Genomic DNA, 21,082 nt, shown 5'->3' on the forward strand with positions numbered 1-21,082 from the left:
AACTTTCTTATTTCTGTGCTTTTTAAATTTATTTAAACTGGAGCTTTCTTTTGTGCTTTGTCAACAATTGAAAAAACAGAACTTTGGTAATCTTTTCAGGTTTCTGATCAATTGAGAGTTACACAAAACAGCTGATTATACTGCATGAGAGTCATCATAACTCTACATGGAGGTCTTGCTGCATGAAAAGCTAAAAAACAGACATTAAATATACAGTGAGAGACTGATTATTTAGCACAGATGTGATGTAAAATCCTGATGTGCAGCGTGAGAATATCAGCAGGTAAATACCAATACATACACAGGGTACTTTCAGGGTGCACTAAGTGGACAACTGTCAAGCCATTTTATTAGAAGGATTTCTTTTAATTTTAAAAAATAATAAAAATAATAATACAATTTTTTATTGGCACATTTCAGAGCACCTAAGGACACCATACAAAATAAACAGAGTACACATTCAAATAAACAATGCAAAACTGAAAAACATGTCAAAAATATAAAAGAAGGACATTTATCAATTTTAAAACAACAGCTATTGTTGTATTTTAGTTGTTTTAGTTCTTTAGCAAGTCCAGTTATTTTTGGTGGCCAACAAACCATTTCAGACTGGGTTTTTTGGGCTATTTTTGTTGTTTGTTTTAAAAAGAAGAAATGTGCTTTTCCATTGTTACCAATTTTATTTGTTTATTCTTTTATAGATTTATTTTTGTAATTTGGCACTCTCACTACTCCATACTGTATTACTATTTTGACTCAAATAATAAAAATTAAAGAATACTTCTCCCATTACTGCCGCTACTGAACACTGGTAGCATACGCTCGGCGGCGCTATAGCCACGTCGTGTTTGCGGAAGTGTTCTTCATCACCCCACCAGACCAGCCGAGAGTAAACAGACCTCTAGGATGTCGAAAGGCGCTAAGTTTTAGCCGAAAATGTTAAATGATATTAAGAGTTAGCTATGACACAGAAACTAACGGTGGGTGACTTATGAAGAAATAAAGGGACTGGAAACGGTAAACCGAGCATTTAATCCCGTGTAACCAACTAGTGGAAGCTGAGCGGCGGCTGAACGCGAGGATGTCTGTGCAACGTTAAGCTAACATGCTAAGCTAAGTGCTAGCCTCGGCTAACTGCTAATGTTAGAGCGCAGCCGGAGCTCCAGCGGACATGGCAGCGGGAGACAGAGCCTCTTCTGGCGGCTCTCTGGAGTCCACTCTAGACAGGAAGTTTCAGAATGTGACCAACACCATGGATTCAATCCAAGGACTGTCCACCTGGTGCATCGAGAACAAGAAGTATCACAGTCTGATCGTGCGGCACTGGATGAAGTATTTGAAGAAATGTAAGTAGCTTTACCGCCTAATTCACTAACGGACTTGATTGGACACAACGTTTGCCTTCCTCCAGCCTTTCCGGTGGCTAAAATTGCAATATTATAGAAAGAGACCATACACATATGTAAAAGACATATGCATCTATTATCTTTTGATATGTTTGTTCTAGCTGCGAGCAAAGGGAAACTGTAGAGTATAAAACATATATTCCTACTGTGCTGTCAGTGGAGAGAAGCCCCATTGTTTAGGTTCATACAGTTGTGTTAAGGTGACCTATTTGTGGCTTTACGCAATATTTTTAAACTAATATAAACCAGTTCTTCCCAATGAGCTCTCTAATGCGGGATGCTCGATTTTTTTTTGTCATTACCTGCAGGCATTATTTTCATCCGGGTAAAGAATCCCTGGGAACATCAGTCATAAATTCAATTTGTATTGTGTAATTTTTTTTTTTACACTTTAGTTACTTACAGATTTGTCAGTACCCACCAGTACGGTAGAGAATCAGCTGGGTCCTTCATTAATATTAATATATAATTATGTTGTCTTATTTTGGAGATTTTAGCACCTTTGTTATTGATATAAGCTCACAAGACCCATGTTCCTTGATAAAGTATCACCAAGTCACTGTAAAGTCAGTGTAATACAATATAAGTGTATTTCTCTGTCTCTGTGCAAAGGAAGGCATGAAGAACACTTCACACTTACGGTCCTGACAACATTAACCAACCTAATAACTAGGCTGTCTAAACTACAAAAAAACAATAAAACTCCCTTCGTGCATTGCAGCACAACAGTTCAATCATAGCGACCGGCTCTGCGATTAATACATTATTTTAATTATTTTGCGGTAAAATAAGCATTTTGTAGCCTAAAAAAATTAAAATAATGTAAAAAAGTAATAGTTAAAAGATAGACCATAGTTGAGAAGGGATGCGTGGAGACACAGACAGAAACATTCTAGAGTAAACGGTGTTGTAGAGTTAAATCTGAGCCATTTTAAGTAAGAAAGTCAGGACGCCATTAAATGTGTGACTTATATAAAAAAGAGACAAGCTTGCAGAGGTTAAATAAATGACCAGAGAGGGGCTTTATGTGGACTTTGGAGGCTGCAGGGGCTGAACAGATTTTCACTTAGAGCCCCTAACCAGGTTAGTGTTTGTTCTTAGCTCAGCCCGAGAGCCTGGCTGTCCTTTAGTCAAAATAAATTCATCATTTGAAACAGGGATGATGAATTGCGTTGCGGTGTATTGATCGATGAGTCTTTATCTTGTATGACTTCTATTTGCACTTAGCGATTGTTGTTGTTGTCTCTGCTGTGTGTGTGAGAGCACCGAACGAGGCATGATGGTAAGGACTGATCGTAAAGTTTATCGTTGGTCTTACACTGAGCGGGATGGCAGGACTTGTTAAGTGTGCATGTTTATTAACAGCAGTGCGTTGTGCTTCTCAGTCTGTTTTTGCAGTTTGCTGTTGTCCTCCTGTTGGCCTTGAGGCAGCTGTTTAAATATTTCTCGAGCTTTTGTCACAATATCTGACAATAAGTAACCTGCAAACTTGAGTTGTTTGAGCATGTGTTTTAAGGTTGGTTAACAATGTGATTTTAAGTGGTGATGAGATAAAGGAATAATCAATGTCAAGCTCAGATGTTTAAAAAAACACTGAAATAATAAATTTGGTGGAAGATATATCTGTCATATTGATTTAGCATGATCACCTGCTTAACTTTTGTTATTTCCTGCTGCTCAAAATGTGAGGCAGTGCTGGTTTTGTCTCTTTTATATCACTGTAAATGAAACATTTTTGGATAAACAAGTAATTTCCAGATGCCCACTTTGGCTCGTGGAGATTTTATGACCAATTTTTTTTACTTTTCAGACAAAACAGTTGGAATAGACAGCCGACAGATAAATCGATAACCATAATAGCTAGTAGTGTGGGTTGAGTGTACCATATGCTCACAAATCATTTGTTAGGATTCAATAATGCTTTGGTTATAGTCTTCACATATTTCATTTCCTGCCAGTTGTCAGCTCATGTGTCCAGTTGTGATCTCTTTTTAATTTGATATGTTTGCAATAGTTTTGTTTAGAAAGGTTTACTCTACACGCTGACCTCCATGTTTTTGAATAGCGCTGTTGGTTTTTAAATTTAATTAACATTATTTTTAGCAGTTCCTCTTTCGACAACACTTGCATGTGTTGTGATGAACACAGGAAACCTTATTTTTTACATTTAGAAAAATAATTTTCTGGTTTTTGAAATGTTGCAGGTGTGATTTTTTTCCAAAGCCATTTCTACATTTTTCACAGTTGTCATGTCTGAAGAGATAAGGAGTGTTGTTATTGACTTCAGCTTTGCTCCCGTGTTCGATGAAGGTGGCTAAATTTGTCGAAACTCAGGGATTCTTGGCTCATACTTCTCACAGTTGCTATTTGTGTTTTTAGCCGTGTGTTGTAGATTGTCTTTCAGGAAGACAACAGAACTTTCGAGTAGGTTTTTAAATGCATTACTTTTTTATTACAGGTTGCATCACTTGCATAAGTCAATGAAACTCCAAAATGCAGCGCTTGGTTTGTCTGTTGTGAATTTGGACGTAGACACTCTTCTGGTGGTGGTGTTTAGCAGGGAGCAAAGGCTTATGCTTTTTGTTTTTCCTGCTGCTGATGCCACAAAGTCGCTTCTCGTGATGTCAGAGCTTTGAGTAAAAACTTTCATCTGTTAGCTGGAGAATTATAGCATGTCAGTGTAAACTTGTCTGTTTCCAGCTGTTTGTCTTTCAGTGGAAATTTAATGGCAGAATTGAAACTAGTCAAAATTCTTTGGTATGGACTTGCACTCAGGATAATCAGTTTGCTGTCTGTCTGCTTCTTTTCAAAAGCCTTGTATTGCAGCGCACACATTTCCTGAACTGAATCCATTAAACGAGTTACTTTGCTGTTTATTGTATCTTAAAGTGCTGATGAAGTACTTTTCTAGAATTGTCACGACCCAAGTTGGCGACAATGTTCGGTTTGGTTTTTAGTCCTCTTGCTAGTTTTTTCTAGGATTCATGCATTAGCCTCATTTGGTGAACCAAAGAAAGGGTTTTCTGGGAAGCATGGCACCGTGTCCGCTCGAGTGGGACTGAAAATATTGATTCGGTGTCTTTCCCAGAAATTGGGTATCATTTGGGTACCGGTATCAAATTCATTAAATGATACTCTGTGCGTGTATGAACTATAAATAGGCTGATAGTTTGAAAGCTCTCTGTTTTGATCACATCAACATATCTGAAAAAGGTTGTGGTGATGGTTTAATGTCATGTTTCTAGTCTGCTGTAGCTGAAATACCATTTATAGCCACTGACTGCATGCTGTCTTGGTTTCTGATCACTTTGGGTTTTCTAAAGAAACAGGTTTAATGACTGAGGCTTAATCAGTTGTGATGTTAATAATTGATGAATGTTAGACATTTACGTGCCATTTAGTTAAGTCTTGTGAATTGTTTTTCTAATTTGTTAACTAAAAATAAACATTTTACATTTACAGCTTACAAAGTATTGAGATTCATTATCATTGCAAAATTACTATTTTGTGTAGCGGTAATCATAAATGGATCCTTTTCAGATTGACCTTTAATAGAACAGTTTCATTTATCGGTTGAAGTAACTGAAGTGCGACTGATGTTGACTGATATTTTAGAAATGAGCATCCTCTCGGGTTATTTGGACTAAACTTTCCCATCTTTCTGTCCTCTATCAGCTGATGCCGCACACAGACTCAACCTGTTGTACCTTGCCAACGACGTCATTCAGAACTGTAAAAGGAAAAACGCCATCGTTTACCGCACGGCATTCGCAGAGGTGCTTCCAGAAGCCTTCCTGCTGGTCAAGTAAGTCATTTCTATGGCTATGATTTTACAGAGGAGATGGTAAAATCGTCCTAATTCGCTGCACATCAGTTGCAGTGATATATTGTGTGTGTTCCTGCCCTTCACGTCTGCCTTTTTTTCCTCCCTTCTCCTTCATTGGACCTTCCATTCATTCTATTCAAGCAAAGACATGCCTTGCACATAAATAAAGCAGGTGCCATTATACCAAAGAGCACACGTGTCTAGTGTCCCCTGTTCTTATTCTGTTATCTCCAGCTATGAAGGTGACCCCAAGGTGATTAAATCAGTGGAGAGGATCCTATCCATCTGGGAGGAGAGGGCTGTGTACTCAGGGACGCTCATTTCTGATCTTAGGACTACTTTAGTGAAAGAAGAGTCTCCTCCCGAGACGCCCGTGGAGCAAAAAAGTAAGCGTGTTGATTATTCCTTTTGACATTTGATGAATATTTCATCTTAACATTAAACTTGATGTCATGTTGGTCTGTTTGCATCTATTTTTTTTAATTAAATACTGCTTTAGTTTTGCTGTATTCTATTAACAGTCATTCAATGTTTCATATGCTTCCTTTTTATTCTGTCTTTTTTACAGCTCCAGTGGAGTCTAAAGCAGATCTACGGTCCAAGGTCGTTGCTGAATTTGTGGTATGTACGATGTTTTGAGTTAAAATAAACCAGCTAAACTGCTGCTTTGCCATTTTACAAGTGCAGAATCGTCCTGTTTTTGTCCTTCACCTAAATATCGCGTTGCTCTGATGTTGTGACTGACTGCTCCCTCTGCTTTAGCCCCAGGCATTCATAGACCAACTGTCCAAGTACAAGAGATCTCTGGAGGAGGTTGACCTCAGAGAAAAACAGCTGGCAGCTATGAGGGTTGACATCTGCAGCTCTGATGCCCTGAAGAAACTCAAAGGTGCTTGTTTGAGTTGTCTTTCACTGCCATACTTTCTCAGCCTAGTGCAACACACAGATGGATGTTGCCAAAGTTTTCGCTGCCTGTGTTTGTCTCCGTCTCACACTCCCTCCAAATTCACCTCTACTTGCTCGGTTCTTGCAGATAAAGCGGGAGGGAAAAAGTTCTCCAAGGACTTTGAGGAAGGAAGCGCACAGCTGCAGGAGTTTGTAAAGTTCTTCGACAAGCAAAACAAAACGGGACCTCCGCTCATGGAGGCACTGAGCAACGCAGACATCTTCTATGAGATGCAGTACAAGGAGGTCAAGATTGTTGCTAACGTAAGTGAGAGAGCTGCTTATAATCAGGCTGAATTGTTCATATTTGGTTCTAAATCTAAAAATGGAAGCTACCTGTGGTTTAATACAAGTCAAGTAGAATAATACGCAACCCTCACATCACATTATAACTAGGTAGGATTTCATTTTTTAGTTGCTGTATTTGCCCATAACATGGAGAATCACCTTGAACAAGTATTTACAATGTGAAGACACAAATCAAAACTACTTTGTTGACTCTTGTGTCTGTTTTATTACAGTGTGAGCATAAATTTTGTTTATGACAAGCATGTATAAAGGTGCTCAGTATAAAATACACTTCATAATACCAGTGGACAGACCTTGCAAACATAACATACACCCATAGACTGTATGTAAAGATGGACGTAGCGTCTGGCTCCAGAATTGAAGCCAACCCGGAAGTGTCAAAAACTTGCAATATCACGCCGTCCGCTAGGGTTGGCTCCAAAAAGCTTTTGCTCCATAGACCCCAATTCATTTTTGGAAAAAATAAAATTTGATAGACTGATGTTCTACAGCTCAGGATTTTTTTCCCGTTAGTTTTCATGGTCAAAATGAGAGGTCAGGTGGCCGATCTTAAAATAAATCAATACTGAATTTTAAATAAATCGTTAAAGTTGGCGGAGCCAGGGGGCGTGGCTATACTTGATTGACAGCAACAGAAGCCTCTGCGGTAAAATGTGGGCGGGATAAGAGAGTCCTCAGCCAATCCTGCCCCTAGTTGCTCTCCGGTCCAGTCTGTTTGATGACGCTTTTTACGTCACTGGCTCCAAAAAATCCAAAACGGCGACCAGGAAGTAGCAAAATCCGGGCTTCATTTTCTCGGGGTTGAAACCAACGGGTGACGTCATGGTTAGTTCACGCCTGCATACACCCCCTGTCAAAAGTTTTAGGACACTTTCTCATTCAAATGAAGTAGAACCTGTCCTACAACTTTTGACAGGGGGTGTATCTACCAGATTTGGTACACATATGCAGCACATCAGGCTGAACAAAAAAGTCAGTGACAGCCACATTCCAAACCCAACAGGAAGTGAGCTATTTTGTGTTGAACGTCAGATTTTGCCCATTTTTCTTTTTTTTTCTAGAGCGAACTCCTCCTAGGGGGAAACTCCAATTCACCTCAAATTGGGCCAGTACATACAGGAGGCCTTAATGATCCAAAGTTTTTAAAATCTTTTTCCAAAGTCAAAGGGCGTGTCCGTGGCAGCCTCTGGAATTTTGATCCTTGGCCATGAAATTTCAAATGCTGTGTAAATGCCCTGAACATGCTCCAATCTGCCTGAAACTTTACATGTATGACCAGAGTCCTGCCCTGATCACATCCATATGATGAAATACACCCCCTGTAAAGAGTTGTAGGACAGGTTCTACTTTATTTGAATGAGACAGTGTCCTAAAGCTTTTGACAGATGGTGTAGATAAACTTTATTTTAATGTCCACATAAAGCAGCAACAGATACATGTTCCGACTATGGAAAGCTGTTATTGATCATCCAGCCAAATTTGAGTGACAGTTTAAGTATAAAACCTTATTATATGAGATATATATATATATATATATATATATATATATATAATTATTATATATATATTATATGATATATTCTGAATAAAGTGATTCTATCCTATTCTATTCTATTCTATTCTATTATTAGCCACACAAAGCAAAGCTGAGTTCTCTTTAACCAAACTGTTTACTGGTTAGATGTAAAGTCACAGAATATTGTTGTCAGCTGTGGACTAAGTTAAGCTATAATAAACTAAGTACATGAGGCAACTTCCAGTCATTAGTGGGCAGGTACTGCTGATAAAGAAACCACATGTCAACAAGAAGGGGGAGATAGCCAGGGCAGGTCCATTAGCCAGCAGCAGATTATCTGTAAATCTCCCTTGTCTCTGAATAAAGTTTGTGCAGCTACCAAGTGTAAAATAATTGCTTCAGAAGGAGGTGTTTGAGGTGATCTTCAGCTCTCCATCAATCCACCTCTTCTTCATCTCATCAATCTTAGACTTTTAAATAAAGAGTCTGAGCCATTTTGAAAAATTCTGGCATCCAGAGGAGATGCAGTCGCTGTAGTCGGAGGAGAGAGCCACTGATGCTTCTGCACTCCAGCTTTTATAATGTTGGCGTTACAGGGAGGCTTCGGGATTTCTGGGCCGCTCAGAAAATCCTTCACACTTAAATTATGAAAAATAGTTTAAAGGAGCAGCTCAACAATTAAGCGCTACATAGTTCACAGTCTTTAAGCCAATATTTTCTGACCTGAATAATGTGTTTACAAACAAGTCTGAGCTCCCTGGATGGATTTTAACTGAAGAAACACTAAAATACATAAGAGAAAATAACAGATGTTATCAGTTTGTGGTTGGACTTTGTAGCCTGTTTGTTTTTTTAACGTTTCATTTATTAAAACTGTGTCTCCTCTCAAGGCCTACCAAACTTTTGCGAACCGGGTGTCCCACCTCAAGCGTAAGCTGGACTCCCTGAAGGCCACCTTACCAGACCTGGACGATTCGCCCATCCCCTCACCCTCTGCAGACGCACCGTCCCCTACAGGCTCGGAGTCTCCTTTCCACGGTCTGGACATGGCCCATCCCGATCCAGATCTCGACGGCTCTGCTATGGACGATGAAGCCGAGCCGCCTGCCCCGAGCCCGCTGTCCTCACCTGGAGGATCCCCCAGAGACGAAGAAGTTCTCGGGGAGAACGACAATCGCCAAGTGGAGGACATGGAGCTCTCAGAGGAAGAAATGGACAGCGGTGGCATCATAGGTAAGGACTGGGATAGTGATGTGGGCACAGTGACTGTTTTTAAACGCAATATTAACCCTCGTGTCGTCCTGCAGATCAAAATTGACCCGTTTTGAAGTTTGGAAATATGTGTTTGGTGGGGGTGGGGGGGATATTTTCACAGTGAAACTTCTTTGGGAAATCTTTGAACAGTTTTTGGTGGGAAAAAAGAAATGTTAAAAATGTTTCTTAAGAACATTGACCAAAAAATCAACCAAAATCCAGTGAATTTCGCTGGATTTTGGTTGATTTTTTTTTCAGTGTTCTTAAGAAAATTTTAGAAATTTTACTGATACATATGTAATCATTTTAGATATTTTGGTCATTTTTTTGAAAGATTTTTTTTCTCATTTTTTGGAAGATTTTTACTAATTTTTTGAAAATATTTACAAGAATTTTCTTGTCACATTTGTTTTTTTTTTTATATCAAACTTTTAAGGGAGACTTTCAAGGAATTATTGGAATTTTGTTCTTGAAGATTTTCAAAAAATTTGGGGAATTTATTTGCTGAATTTTTGGATTTTTTTTCAGGGAAGGAAACAGTATTTTTTGGTGCTAGTAAATGAAAACAACAGGAGGGTTAAAAGACATTCATGATTATTCTTCTAAAATGTGTTTAACAAATAAAAATGACCAACACTCCTGAAAGTAGGCAGAAAATCACAGATAACTCCTAAAATATCTCAGCATTCACACAGATCTGTAATTGTTCGGAACGCTGTTAATTATCTTGTCTTTAATTTGAAGAAAAACATTTTTACCAATATTTAAATATCTTATAGCCAAAGTACAAGCACCCATTATGTCATCTGTGTTTCAAGAATCCAAGTATTTATATGTACATAAGTAGTAATGAATTTATATTTATATGTAGATTAAAAAGTTGGCTGTAAAACTGCATAATATGGATGATGATCGAGGATGGTGAGATTTCGACCTATTTAGTGTTTTCTTTGAAAGTTGATAAGACTATTAGCATTGATTTGTTGTTGTACTTCAGGGAGTAGCTTCCCTGATATCAAACAGACTCCGCTTCTATCTTCAGTCTGACATTCCCTCCATTCTAACTGATTTCCAAGCGGGCAGGGATTTGATTTTCCCTAACCAATGAGACAAACAATTTGCCTGAATAAAGCATAATTTTAAGTCTACACTAGCGCTGAGCCGTGCCAACATGCTGGGGTTTTAAGAACGGAGCAGAGTGAGATTAATTATTGAGCACATGTGTTTATTTGAAATGAATTTGTTAATCATGGGGATCGTAATAAATTCAACAATCATCCTTTGTCTTCTTCTGGTGTTTCTCCTCCTCGATTTTGGCGCAAAAGTCTGACAAACTGTTCGAGAAAAGACTGGCACTTTGACAAAATGCTTGACAGATTAGATGAACCATCTGTCTGTCAATCTCTGTTCAAGGCTAGAGGCCAATTCATGCTTTCCACGTGCGCGTATGTGTCGGCGAGGTTGCACGTGGCATAAATTTCAAAGCCAAAATTCTTGTTTGTAGCACAATAATTGTGACCACGCTATAAGAAGCGGTGCCTAAAACAGATATCTGGTATGAGGACAGCCTGTGTATGGACGCGTCATCGTCGTCCACGCTTTTTGTAGTTCATCATTAACAGAGTCGTAGTTGAAGTAGCCGTTGCTGGACTTTGGAGGTGCTTTGATTTGTCCGTGCTTTCTCTAAGCAGCTGCTCTTTCCTTGTGTTTTTTTCTCTGTGTGATAGGAGGGAAAATGCAACCAGTCACACAGTCTACAGTGCGCTGCAAAAAGCATGAATTAGCCATTATATTAGTCACACCTACAACACGCCCGTAGCTGCCAGTAGCTCCTCTAAATTCACTGATTTGTGTGTGGATTTGCCACAAGCTCATAGCTTAAAGTCTATCAAAGTGAATTCTCGAGTGACCTCATGAGCTCACAAGAATCCAGCTGCCTCGCAAAGTTATCTAAAATAATGCAATGAGGAAAATATCAGTTACCGGAGTTCATCTCGAGTTGTGTAAGTATTTGAGAGGTGAGAGTGTGATTGCAGTTGCTTAGGTGATTATCACATACGAAGCATCTGTCTAGCACTGTGGCGGCCGTGAAATCTAACACCTGCTATGTCAGTGCTTTATTGAAAATTCACTGTCGATACCTGATGTGACAACTATACAGTAAACCTAGCTTTACAAGTCACTGGTGCTTTAAGAAGAATGCCTCTAATGTAAGACTGTATTGTAGAAAACCAATGAAAGTGTAACTGTGTGACCTAAAGCAATGTGTCAGGACGTAGACTGTTTGCACATCCAGGCTTTCTCCCTCACTGCTTTCACTGCCATGTTTTTGTCCTCAGTTGAGGAGCAGATTAAATCCGTCCCCCACCCAGAGGTGTCCACTGCAGTCCCAGCAAAAAGCGAGCCATCGGTGGCAGCGGCGCAGGTCACGCCTCCCGTAGCCGCTCCCACAGCAGCCGTGGAAAATGTTGACATGAGTAAAATTGGCTCCATCCTCAACAGTTTAGGCTCAGTGATGAAGAACACAGGTGAGTGCAGGAGGCCTCTCTGCATACTTAGCCCTCGTGTTTTCCTGTGGGCCAAATTTGGCCCGTTTTAAAGTTTGAAAATGTGGGGGGGGGAATATTTTCACAGTGAAACTTCTTTGGGAAGTCTTTGAACATTTTTTGGTGAAAAAAAGAAATGTTAAAAATGTTTAAGAACATTCACAAGAAAATCAACCAAAATCCAGCAAAATTAGCTGGTTTTACTGATGTATTTGTAATCACTTCAGATATTTTTAGGATTTTTTGGAAGATTTTTACTCCTTTTTAAAAAAATATTTACAAGATTTTCTTGCCAAATTTGGGGGATTTTTTTTAAACAAAAGCTTTAAGGGAAACTTTTAAGGAATTATTGGAATTTTCTTCCTGAAGGTTTTGCATTTGTGTCTCTTTGTTACTTCGGATTTCATAATATTGAACTCTTATTTAAATAAATAAATTGTTGTCGGTGTAGGAATATAACGTAGAGACTTTATGTCACATGCCATGATTGAGTCTGTTGTGACACAGAACAGAGTTACCTTTGCCACATGTGATTGGAACCATAATTTCAGTGCGATATAGACGTGAATAAAGGTGGTTTTGAATTTGCCTTAAAAATATTTTTCTTTCATATAAATATAGCTTAAGTTCCTGCATCTTCATAAAGTCTAAAAGTTCCAATTGCATCTTATTGCATAACAGTATTTTATCTCAGTGATCAGTTACTATATAAGGATTTATAGTAGTAGTAAATGCCCCCGTTTGTCTTGCAGCGCCGTCAGTGGAGAGTCCTCCTGCAGCTGCTCCTGCCAGGTCCTCAGTGAAAACGACACCTGCTGCCCCTGTGGCCTCCCAGGATGCCGGCTCACTGGTAAACCTCCTGTCCAAGGTGGATGTGAGTCCTGCAGATCTCCTCAGTGCTCTGTCCAAAGTCCAGGGAACCAGCAGCCTTGAAGGTGAGAATTGTGACTCATTTGCGTCACTGCAAAATAAAAACTTTGCTTCATACCGTACACTGAAAGCAGCACACTTGACCAACATACGTGTTTGTTTTCTTCCTTCCATCACTTAGGAATCACTTCTCTTCTGGGCAGCTCGTCTGCAAATGTTGCCCCAGACCTCTCCTCCTCCAGTCCAGGCAAGATTACTCCCTCTCCATCATCCACATCTGCACCAGCAGTACCCTCTCAGAGCCAGTCTCTCCCTTTTGTTGCACCGGTGCCTTCTTCATTCAGCTCCGCTACAAAGCAGAGCTCAAGCACCCAAGAACCCCCTCAGACCTCCAACCCAGCCTCTGCCCTGGTCCAGGCTCTTCACAGAGACATGGATTTGACGACCGAGACAGAGCCGTCTTCCTCCTCTACGAGTTTAGAGTCTAAGATCCATAACTTCCTGCAGGGAAACCCTGCTTTCAATGCATTTGACCTGAGTTTTTCTACAACCCCAGCTGTGGGAGGAGACAATCTGAGCCCAGCCACCGGCACTGACACCCAAGGTGGGACCCCAGTACGGGATGAGGGAGGAGGCACCCCAACTCAGGACGAGATCATGGACAAACCAGCAGTGTTCCCATTCGCTTCCAACACAAATGCGTCATCTGAAGATAAAACTGCTCCTAAAACAGCTCCTATTGCATACCAGAATAACGCCCAGCAGAACACCAACAATCCCCAGCAGCAAGTTCACTTACAGCCAGGCGTGGCTCAGAATGGGCAGATCTACCAGCCCCGTCCGTACAGCAAACAGGAGATGTCAGAGCACATGATCACTGCACCAGTTGCCCATTACCAGCAGATATCTTCACAAACCGGAGGGCCGGTGCCTGGAGAAAGAGCCCCAGGCGGTGCCAGTAGCACACAGACAGTTGAGGGCTTTCAGGGGGCGAGTGAAAGGAGCTGGTACGGTGACACTTACCCAGAGGGGAGCTCTCAGCAGCCCAGCGGCTACAACATGACAGTGCCTGGAGGGGCTGTAGAAAACCAGACATCAGGACTTTATCCATACCAAACCGAGCAGACTCAGGAGCCTCAGGAGTTTGTGTCCGAGCACGGTTCCTCCACGTCCCCTGCCTTCTTTAGAAACAACCTTCCTCCTGTCCCAAGGTTGCCTCCCCCTCCTCTTCTTTTTGACGGCCCTCCTTCCTCCATCAACAGTCTGATGGTTCCTCCTGAGCGTCAGCAGCCGGGTCCGGGTGCTGAAGCAGGACCGGTGTTTGGTGGCAGAGCTGACAGCATCATCAGCGGGATGGTCGTCCACGACCACCAACACAAGTCGTCATTTCATCCTGCTGATCGGCCGTACGACATCGACCAGCATCGGCCGCGGCACCCCAACGATTTACACGCTCACCCAGTTGACCTGCGTTACCAGGACGACCACGATGAGCTCCGCCCACGTGACGCCCCTTTCCGCCAAGGCAATCCCTACCACCACCAAGAGGATTCATACTACAGACCAGGCAGTCCTCCTCACCACTACCCCATGGTCCGAGGGCGCCTCACTCCTCCGTGCTCACCCTCTGAGGACCCTTACTTTGCCCAGAGACACAGCCCCCCTCCTCCACACTACACTCCAAGGAGACCCCCGCCACCCCGTCATGAAATCCATCATCCCGGTATGAGGCCTCCACATCGGCCTCCCCACCCTGCGCACCCCCCACACCCCAGAGGGCCGCCACGACCGCCGTTTCCTCGTTTCCGCGGCCCCAGCCCGATGTTAAGAGGCAAGCGTCCAGGTCTTGGTCCTGGTCCAGGTCCTGGTCCAGGTCCTGGTCCTGGTCCAAGAGGAGGGGGTCCAATGTTCCCCCCGAAAAGACCCTTTCTGCCCCCACGGTACTGACCGACTGACTGGACATGTAGCTTTGACCTCTTTAATGTCAGGAGGCAGATTGTTGTTGAGGTCCGCATGCTGCTGTGAGAGATTTCTGAAAAGCTGAAGAGAACGTGGGTGGATAAAAGTTCAAATAACGAGGTGGGCATCAGAAGACAAAATTATACGGAAGAGGACTTAATTAACCAGCTACCAGAAGAGCACTGTAAATGCCGAAGAATAGAGGATGTGCAGAGGGTTGAGGAGAGACAACAGCAAGAGACATAAAGCAGGCGGAGGCTCTGAGAGGGCTGCTGGACTGAAGAGTGAAGAAAGAAGATTAAAGAAACTAAGAGGTGGATATATATAATTCACTTTTTGTGTTATGTGCTTCCAGTATGAAGCATTCATTAAATATGTAATTGAGCGTCCGTTTGATATAGGTCAGAGTGTGTGCATGGTGTGCGTGTGTGCATGCAGTCAAGTGTAAGCCGACTAGTCGCAAAACGTTCAGCATTTTTTTTTCCAACCCGAGGACAGTTATTTTTGCTAAGAAAGAAACAGAAGGATGTCGTCGGTGTAATGTTCCTGCTGTCGTTTAGTTTTTGGGTGAGCGGTTTTAACTGCTCCTCTTCCCATATCAGCAGCTCCCAGTAGCTTTTGGTGAGACATCTATTTAAATCTCACTTTGGGAGTGGCAAACTGAGTGTAAAGTTAAGAGAATTTCTGTTTCTTCCACAAACACACGCAGGCAGGCACATTTAGGGAATTATTTTTCAGTGTTCCGGATGTTCTGTCTGTGAAGGGACGCTTCCTCCACTAGTGCGCAAGATCCCTTCGGCGGTAGTTCCACGTCTCGTTTAGTTCCTGGAAGGAAAATGTCACCAGTTCAAACAAAGAGAGAGAGAGAAAGAAAGAAAGGTGTGAGTTATATTTTTTTCAGCCTCCGAGACCGACACAGAAGAAGTGCATTTCTTGGAGGGGATGAAGATGGTCATCATCAGTTTCGTTTATTTGTACTGACTAATAAAGATCTGAGTTTGAAAAATGTCTTATTGTTTTCTTCATACACTGTGACCACTGTCCTTAACAATTAGTGCTCAGCTCTTCATCACTTGTGAGTGGAAAAAGTAGGACTTGTGGTGATTAGCAGAGAAATTAGCAAATCGGTGCCACTGAAAAGACAAAAGTACATCACAGAATTTAGGGCATTTCTATGAAAATATGTTTTGTAATCTGTTTTAATCTCAAAAATGATTTCTTGATCAGTAATCCTTTAAAGTATTAGTTCCAATTAGGGAATAAAATAGTTTTCAACATCTTCCCACATTATTCCAGATAAATGAAAGTAATTTTATGCTCAACTAATAGAAAAATAGCAACTTGGACGCATTTATAGGATTTAAGTAGCTGAATAGAATGTGTTGTTTTTGTTAAAAAAATAAGGTATTTTGTCCATTTTTTATTTCTCAAGTTGACTTAATATCCTTTGAAAATAGTTACAACCTTCTAAATACCGCCTGATCAAAGAAATCTGCATTTTAAATTTATGTATATGATGAAGACTTCCATTTTAATGCAGTCATGTCCACACTATGGCTGCAAGCTTCAACCTGTGTGCACATTTCTCTTAACATCAGTGCTTTTGTGCAATTTGCTGTTTAATCACAGGATTTTATTCATTCTCAGTCAGTTCAGCTGATCCTAATAGTCTGCACAGGTGTAGTTTTTATTTACTAGTACAATAATGTCAGGGTAAAGGCGTCAAACTGGGATGGAAATGAAACTAAATTAGTACAACTGATAGACGTGGAGCCCATTACTCTCAATTTTCTGCTGATTATATTTCGAACCGGTCGAGATGTTGAAAGTTTTAATCGCAGTTTACCTTCTTTAAAGTATAAATTGCTCCTTATAGCAGTTAAAAGTCTGTCAGATGTGTTTATTTGAGGCTTTCGTGGAAACTGCTGTCTGGAGTTCAGCTGCTGGTGTGATAAACACATTCAGAGTAAAAGATTCATTAGTCCTCTTTGTAAAAAATAGATGTTTGGCTCCCTTGTGGCAGGTGTAAGACATTCTGACTCTGCAGATTTAATGGAAAAAGGGCCAAATTGATTTGAGGCCAAACCAACCGCACAGAGGGAACCAGTTAGAGAGACAAATTAGTAATCAGTAGGATTGATAAGGCGGTTAGAAAACGCTCCTACTTCACTAATTCACTTGGAAAAAGAAAAAAAGTTTTAGTTACTGCAATAGTTAAACCATCACATCAACCCAGTTGTGCCAAGTGAACATTAAACCCTATGTAGTCTCTTAAAAAGTTGAATTTATTCCTAATAGTGCAGAAACGGATAGTAAACATGAACGTTTTTTATCCAAACTTTTCGATCCAAATGCGCTTCGATTAATGCCCCCTCACTCAGATCGGTTTTAATTAATGTGTTGGTGTTCTAGAGGAGGGGGGTTAGTATCGATTTTAACGGGAATTCAACGTTTTGATCGCGTTCCTTACGTATCTGCACAGAACAAAGCTGCGTTACACGAAACGATTCAAAGAAAGGGAGAAGTTAATTCGGCGTTTTCGTGCGTAAAAGACAAAAAGTCGAGGAGTCGCGACCGTCGCCAGATGTCAGCAGATCGTTCACTTTGTTATCCTGCTGCTTTTGTCAGAGGAGGAGCAGCCACACAAACATGACAAATTAAATAAATAACTAAATTATGTAACATTTGTCTTTCTTTATATTCTGGACGCTTTCACACGTGGCGTCGATGCGCGTTTTTACGCACAAACTTGACGTGCGCATTGTGCGTTAAATTTAAAAAAGAAGTGAGAAATCATACTTATTGACATGTTTTTCCTCTCTCTCCTTTGAATTCTAACCCATTTCTCGTTTCATCCCCTCCCTCCTCTGCTCCTGTTTTTCATCCTCAGGGATCCACGGCTGCACTTTGATGTGATGGAAACCTTTCCCCTCCAACATGTTAACTGATGGAGGTGGGGGGGTTGATGCTGTGGTGGCTTCTCCTCTTTGAATCCCGCGCAGCTCCCACTGATGGCTCTTCATGGTCTGTTATGGATGCTGTGCGCCGCAGCAGCTGAGTAAGCCCACAGTTTAATACATCAGAAAACTAAGTGCCACCTGCAGGAAATCAAAACAATCGATGCGGACTGGGACGGGAGGAAAAAATAAAAAAAAAATGCTGAGAATGTTTCTCTCTGTTCTCTATGTGTGTCTGCTTTTAGTTGTGGGTTTGAGAGGAGAACACAGGAGAACTGGAAGGTTCCACAAAGAGGCCAGTGTGAGTAAGTACAGCCAGGATTAACATGCATTAAAACCTTAAAATGACTCGTATACACACCAAATTTTGATTTATAGTATTGTTTGTTTTTTGTTTTTTTTTGACCAGTAGGGTTTTTCTGGCTGGAAGTGACAGAAACAAGTGATTAAAGATGTATTTTGTATACTTTTACTTATTCATAGCCCTCGAATTTGTTGCAATTTCCCAAATTCCAGAAGGTTCTGGTCTTTTCTAACATGCTCCGGTGCATTTAATACACTCTAAACTGAGAGCAGCTTGTGCAGTGGTTATCTGCTCAGTTACTTGCCAGTTGCGAGTCATGGCTAAAACCGAAGAGCTTAGTGAAGATCTATTGTATAAATCTGAAGCTAAATCCAAGTGTTTCTAAGTGTCAGCGGCCACTGTGCAAATTAAAATCTAAAAGTAGAAGGAGTTCCATGGTGAAAGATCTCAGAGGGGGTGGTGTTAAGCCAAAGGGAGCCATGTGCTGGCACAACTGATCAAGGAAAACCCCGAAGCATCACCACCGAGGCCGTCCTGATGAATCTGAGCTGTTCCGGTAGCAACATGTCGTGACAAATATCATGGTCTCTGTGGATGTTCTCCAACTCACAAATGCCCACCTGGAGAAAGAAAAGCGTTGCTGTTAATCAATTCTGTGGTCAGATGTGACGAAAATAGAGTTGGTTTTGTTTTATGAAAGAAAGGAGAAGAGTTCCAACCAAAGAGGAGCACAGTCAAGCATGGTGGTGGCATTATCATGTTTGGAGGTGGAAATTAATGAACTCCAACATGAAAAAAGAGGATGATTTTAAGATTCTGGACAATGACATCTGACATCTGCAGAGGGACTTGGCTGATAGACAGTGTTGGACCTTCAAACAGGACAATAATCTGAAACATGGAACCAAAACGAGTCAAGAAATGGTTTAACGAAATACGTTATCAAGATGTTGACTGACTGAGGACCAGAATGCATCTCTGACACATGCTTTCACCATCTTTTGTCACTTATTTGTGTCATTTCCAGCCTGTTAGTTAAATAAAAAGCACTATAAATAGAAGGTTTTTGATTTAACTGGCTCAGTATATAATTGTTGGACTTTTTGTATCATAGTTGACATTTTTGCTGTTTTCAGACCTAAAACCAACATGGCCGCCTATAACCAAACATCACATGGTATTTTTACAGAAAGATTCTTCTAAATATTATATATACAATTGAGTAAAATTAAAAGTTATTTATAAAGATATTGTTGTACACCTGTTGACTACTTTATATTAAAAAGTCAGAAAGCCTTGGAGTCTTCCAGTCTTTTCTTCAGGAGGAAATGACATCATGTGGAGCAGGTCATGTGATCTGGAATTAACACACTTCCTGGAGAGGTGTTTTTGTAATGGGAACTTAGTTGAAAGTGGTTTCTTAGACACACACATTCCATATAAAATTTGGGGCGGCTGTGGCTCAGGTGGTAGAGCGGGTCGTCCAAAGGGTCGGCGGTTCGATTCCCGCTCTCGCCTAGTCATGTGCTGTTGTGTCCTTGGGCAAGACACTTTACCCTCCTTGCCTCCAGTGCTGCTCTTACACTGGTGTATGAATGCGTGTGAATGTTGGTGGTGGTCGGAGGGGCCGTAGGCGTGGATTGGGAGCCACGCTTCCGTCAGTCTGTGGCTACAAATGTAGCTTACCATCACCAGAGTGAAAGAATAATGGATCCATTGTGAAGCGCTTTGAGTGCCTTGAAAAGCGCTATATAAATCTAATCCATTATTATTGTTATTGTAAAATTTGATATATCGCCACAAAATAAATATCTGTCATGATTATCTCAACTTTATAAAAATACACAATCAAAACTATTTCTGAATCAGCTCATTTTATGATTGTTTAGCTACTTAGAAGGTGGTTGTTATTAAATTGGGACATGATTTAGTTGACATTTTAGTGATATTCAGTCATTTTTATTAATAACTGATTGTTTCCATAATAAATAATGATGGAATTTGTAAAGACATGAACATAAAAACTTGTTTTTATTTTTAATAAAAATATATGCAAGATACATCCCATAGACTTCAAAAGTCCTTCAGTTATATATGGATTTATCTGTACTTTCTCTCCTCACTCTGCTTTCAACAAACCTGGGTGTTCACTTACCTCCATTATGGAAAAATACCAATGCTCTTGTGAAATAAAGTTTTGCTGTTCATATGAAATTCAAACAGTTTTGTTGTGTGTTTATTTATTTGTGCACATATATCTCCATGAGGTCAGTTTTCGTGCACCTTTGGACGCTTTTTCAGACCAGAAATTTCTCATCAAGCAACAACTGAGTTCTTCAGTTTGTATCAAAATGTCCAAATCAGCCAAATTGAGAAGACAAAAAGACAAAGCTCCTCACTTTGTTGAATTATTTGTGGAATATCTCCACATTCCAGGAAGCATTTCTGTAATTAGCTTCCAGTCAGGTTGATAATCTAAGTGCATTTTACTGCTCTGCTAAGTTCTGCTTTTAAGTTCACTGACATTTAATTTTTTAAGTATTTCTATTTATACTTCTGCTTCACAACATTTCAGGATCAACTGCTTTTAAAGGCCATAATTACTAATTAAAGACCCATGAAGATCTAATTTTTGACCTTGTTAACATGTCCGTATTGTGGTTTATACATGCTGGAAGACACATTGTGATTGAAATACAGAATGTTGGCTAATTATTTCCAGCTTGAAACTGTAATGTGACAGCCTTGAAATTCAGACTTCGGGTGTTTTTATAAGGACAAAACCTATCACAACTTAATATCTGAAAGAGGCAAAGCTGAAGAGTCACATTGGAGCTATTTAAAGGCAGAAAATTCTCATTTTCATGGTAATAAATTAAGGAAAAAATAGATTTTAAAGCTTTAATCGTAAGAAAACGTGATCATCTTTAATTCTGATGCGAAAATTGTTTCTTACCAAGACATTTTTAGTCAAATGATTTCAAAACAGGCGATAAAATACACAAATGTTGTAAAATATCTCAGCTTTTTTTTTTTTTAGATGAAAGTCACTGTGGCTACTTTTGACTTAAACCTTCTTGTTAGAGAGACAAGCTGAAATATTCCCAAGAAATTCAGAATTTGACCTCCCATATTAGCCAGAAATTTATATTTATATTTTAGTTAATAAGCCTGGAGCTTTGGCATTGTT

The 21,082-nt window shown here is 40.4% G+C and overlaps 1 protein-coding gene across 2 annotated transcripts; it reads left to right on the forward strand.

Moving 5' to 3' along the window:
- The first annotated feature begins 857 nt into the window (after positions 1 to 857).
- On the forward strand, positions 858 to 19,188 carry rprd2a (regulation of nuclear pre-mRNA domain containing 2a). Of its 2 annotated transcripts, XR_002595982.2 has the most exons (12): positions 858 to 1,346; positions 5,082 to 5,211; positions 5,467 to 5,618; positions 5,801 to 5,853; positions 5,995 to 6,121; positions 6,266 to 6,441; positions 8,893 to 9,235; positions 11,596 to 11,784; positions 12,555 to 12,737; positions 12,854 to 14,945; positions 17,522 to 17,689; positions 17,834 to 19,188. XR_002595982.2 is itself a non-coding variant. In XM_022200107.2 (10 exons), exons 1-10 carry the CDS (start codon positions 1,172 to 1,174, stop codon positions 14,617 to 14,619), a joined length of 3,294 nt encoding a protein of 1,097 aa, XP_022055799.1. In that variant the 5' UTR covers positions 858 to 1,171; the 3' UTR covers positions 14,620 to 15,639. The 2 variants fall into 2 exon arrangements, 1 of the variants encoding a protein (XP_022055799.1); XM_022200107.2 differs by lacking the exons at positions 17,522 to 17,689; positions 17,834 to 19,188 and having other exon boundaries at positions 12,854 to 15,639.
- The last annotated feature ends 1,894 nt before the right edge of the window (positions 19,189 to 21,082 follow it).

This window comes from Acanthochromis polyacanthus, chromosome 11, assembly GCF_021347895.1.
Source record: "Acanthochromis polyacanthus isolate Apoly-LR-REF ecotype Palm Island chromosome 11, KAUST_Apoly_ChrSc, whole genome shotgun sequence".
Taxonomy (NCBI): Eukaryota; Metazoa; Chordata; class Actinopteri; family Pomacentridae; genus Acanthochromis; species Acanthochromis polyacanthus.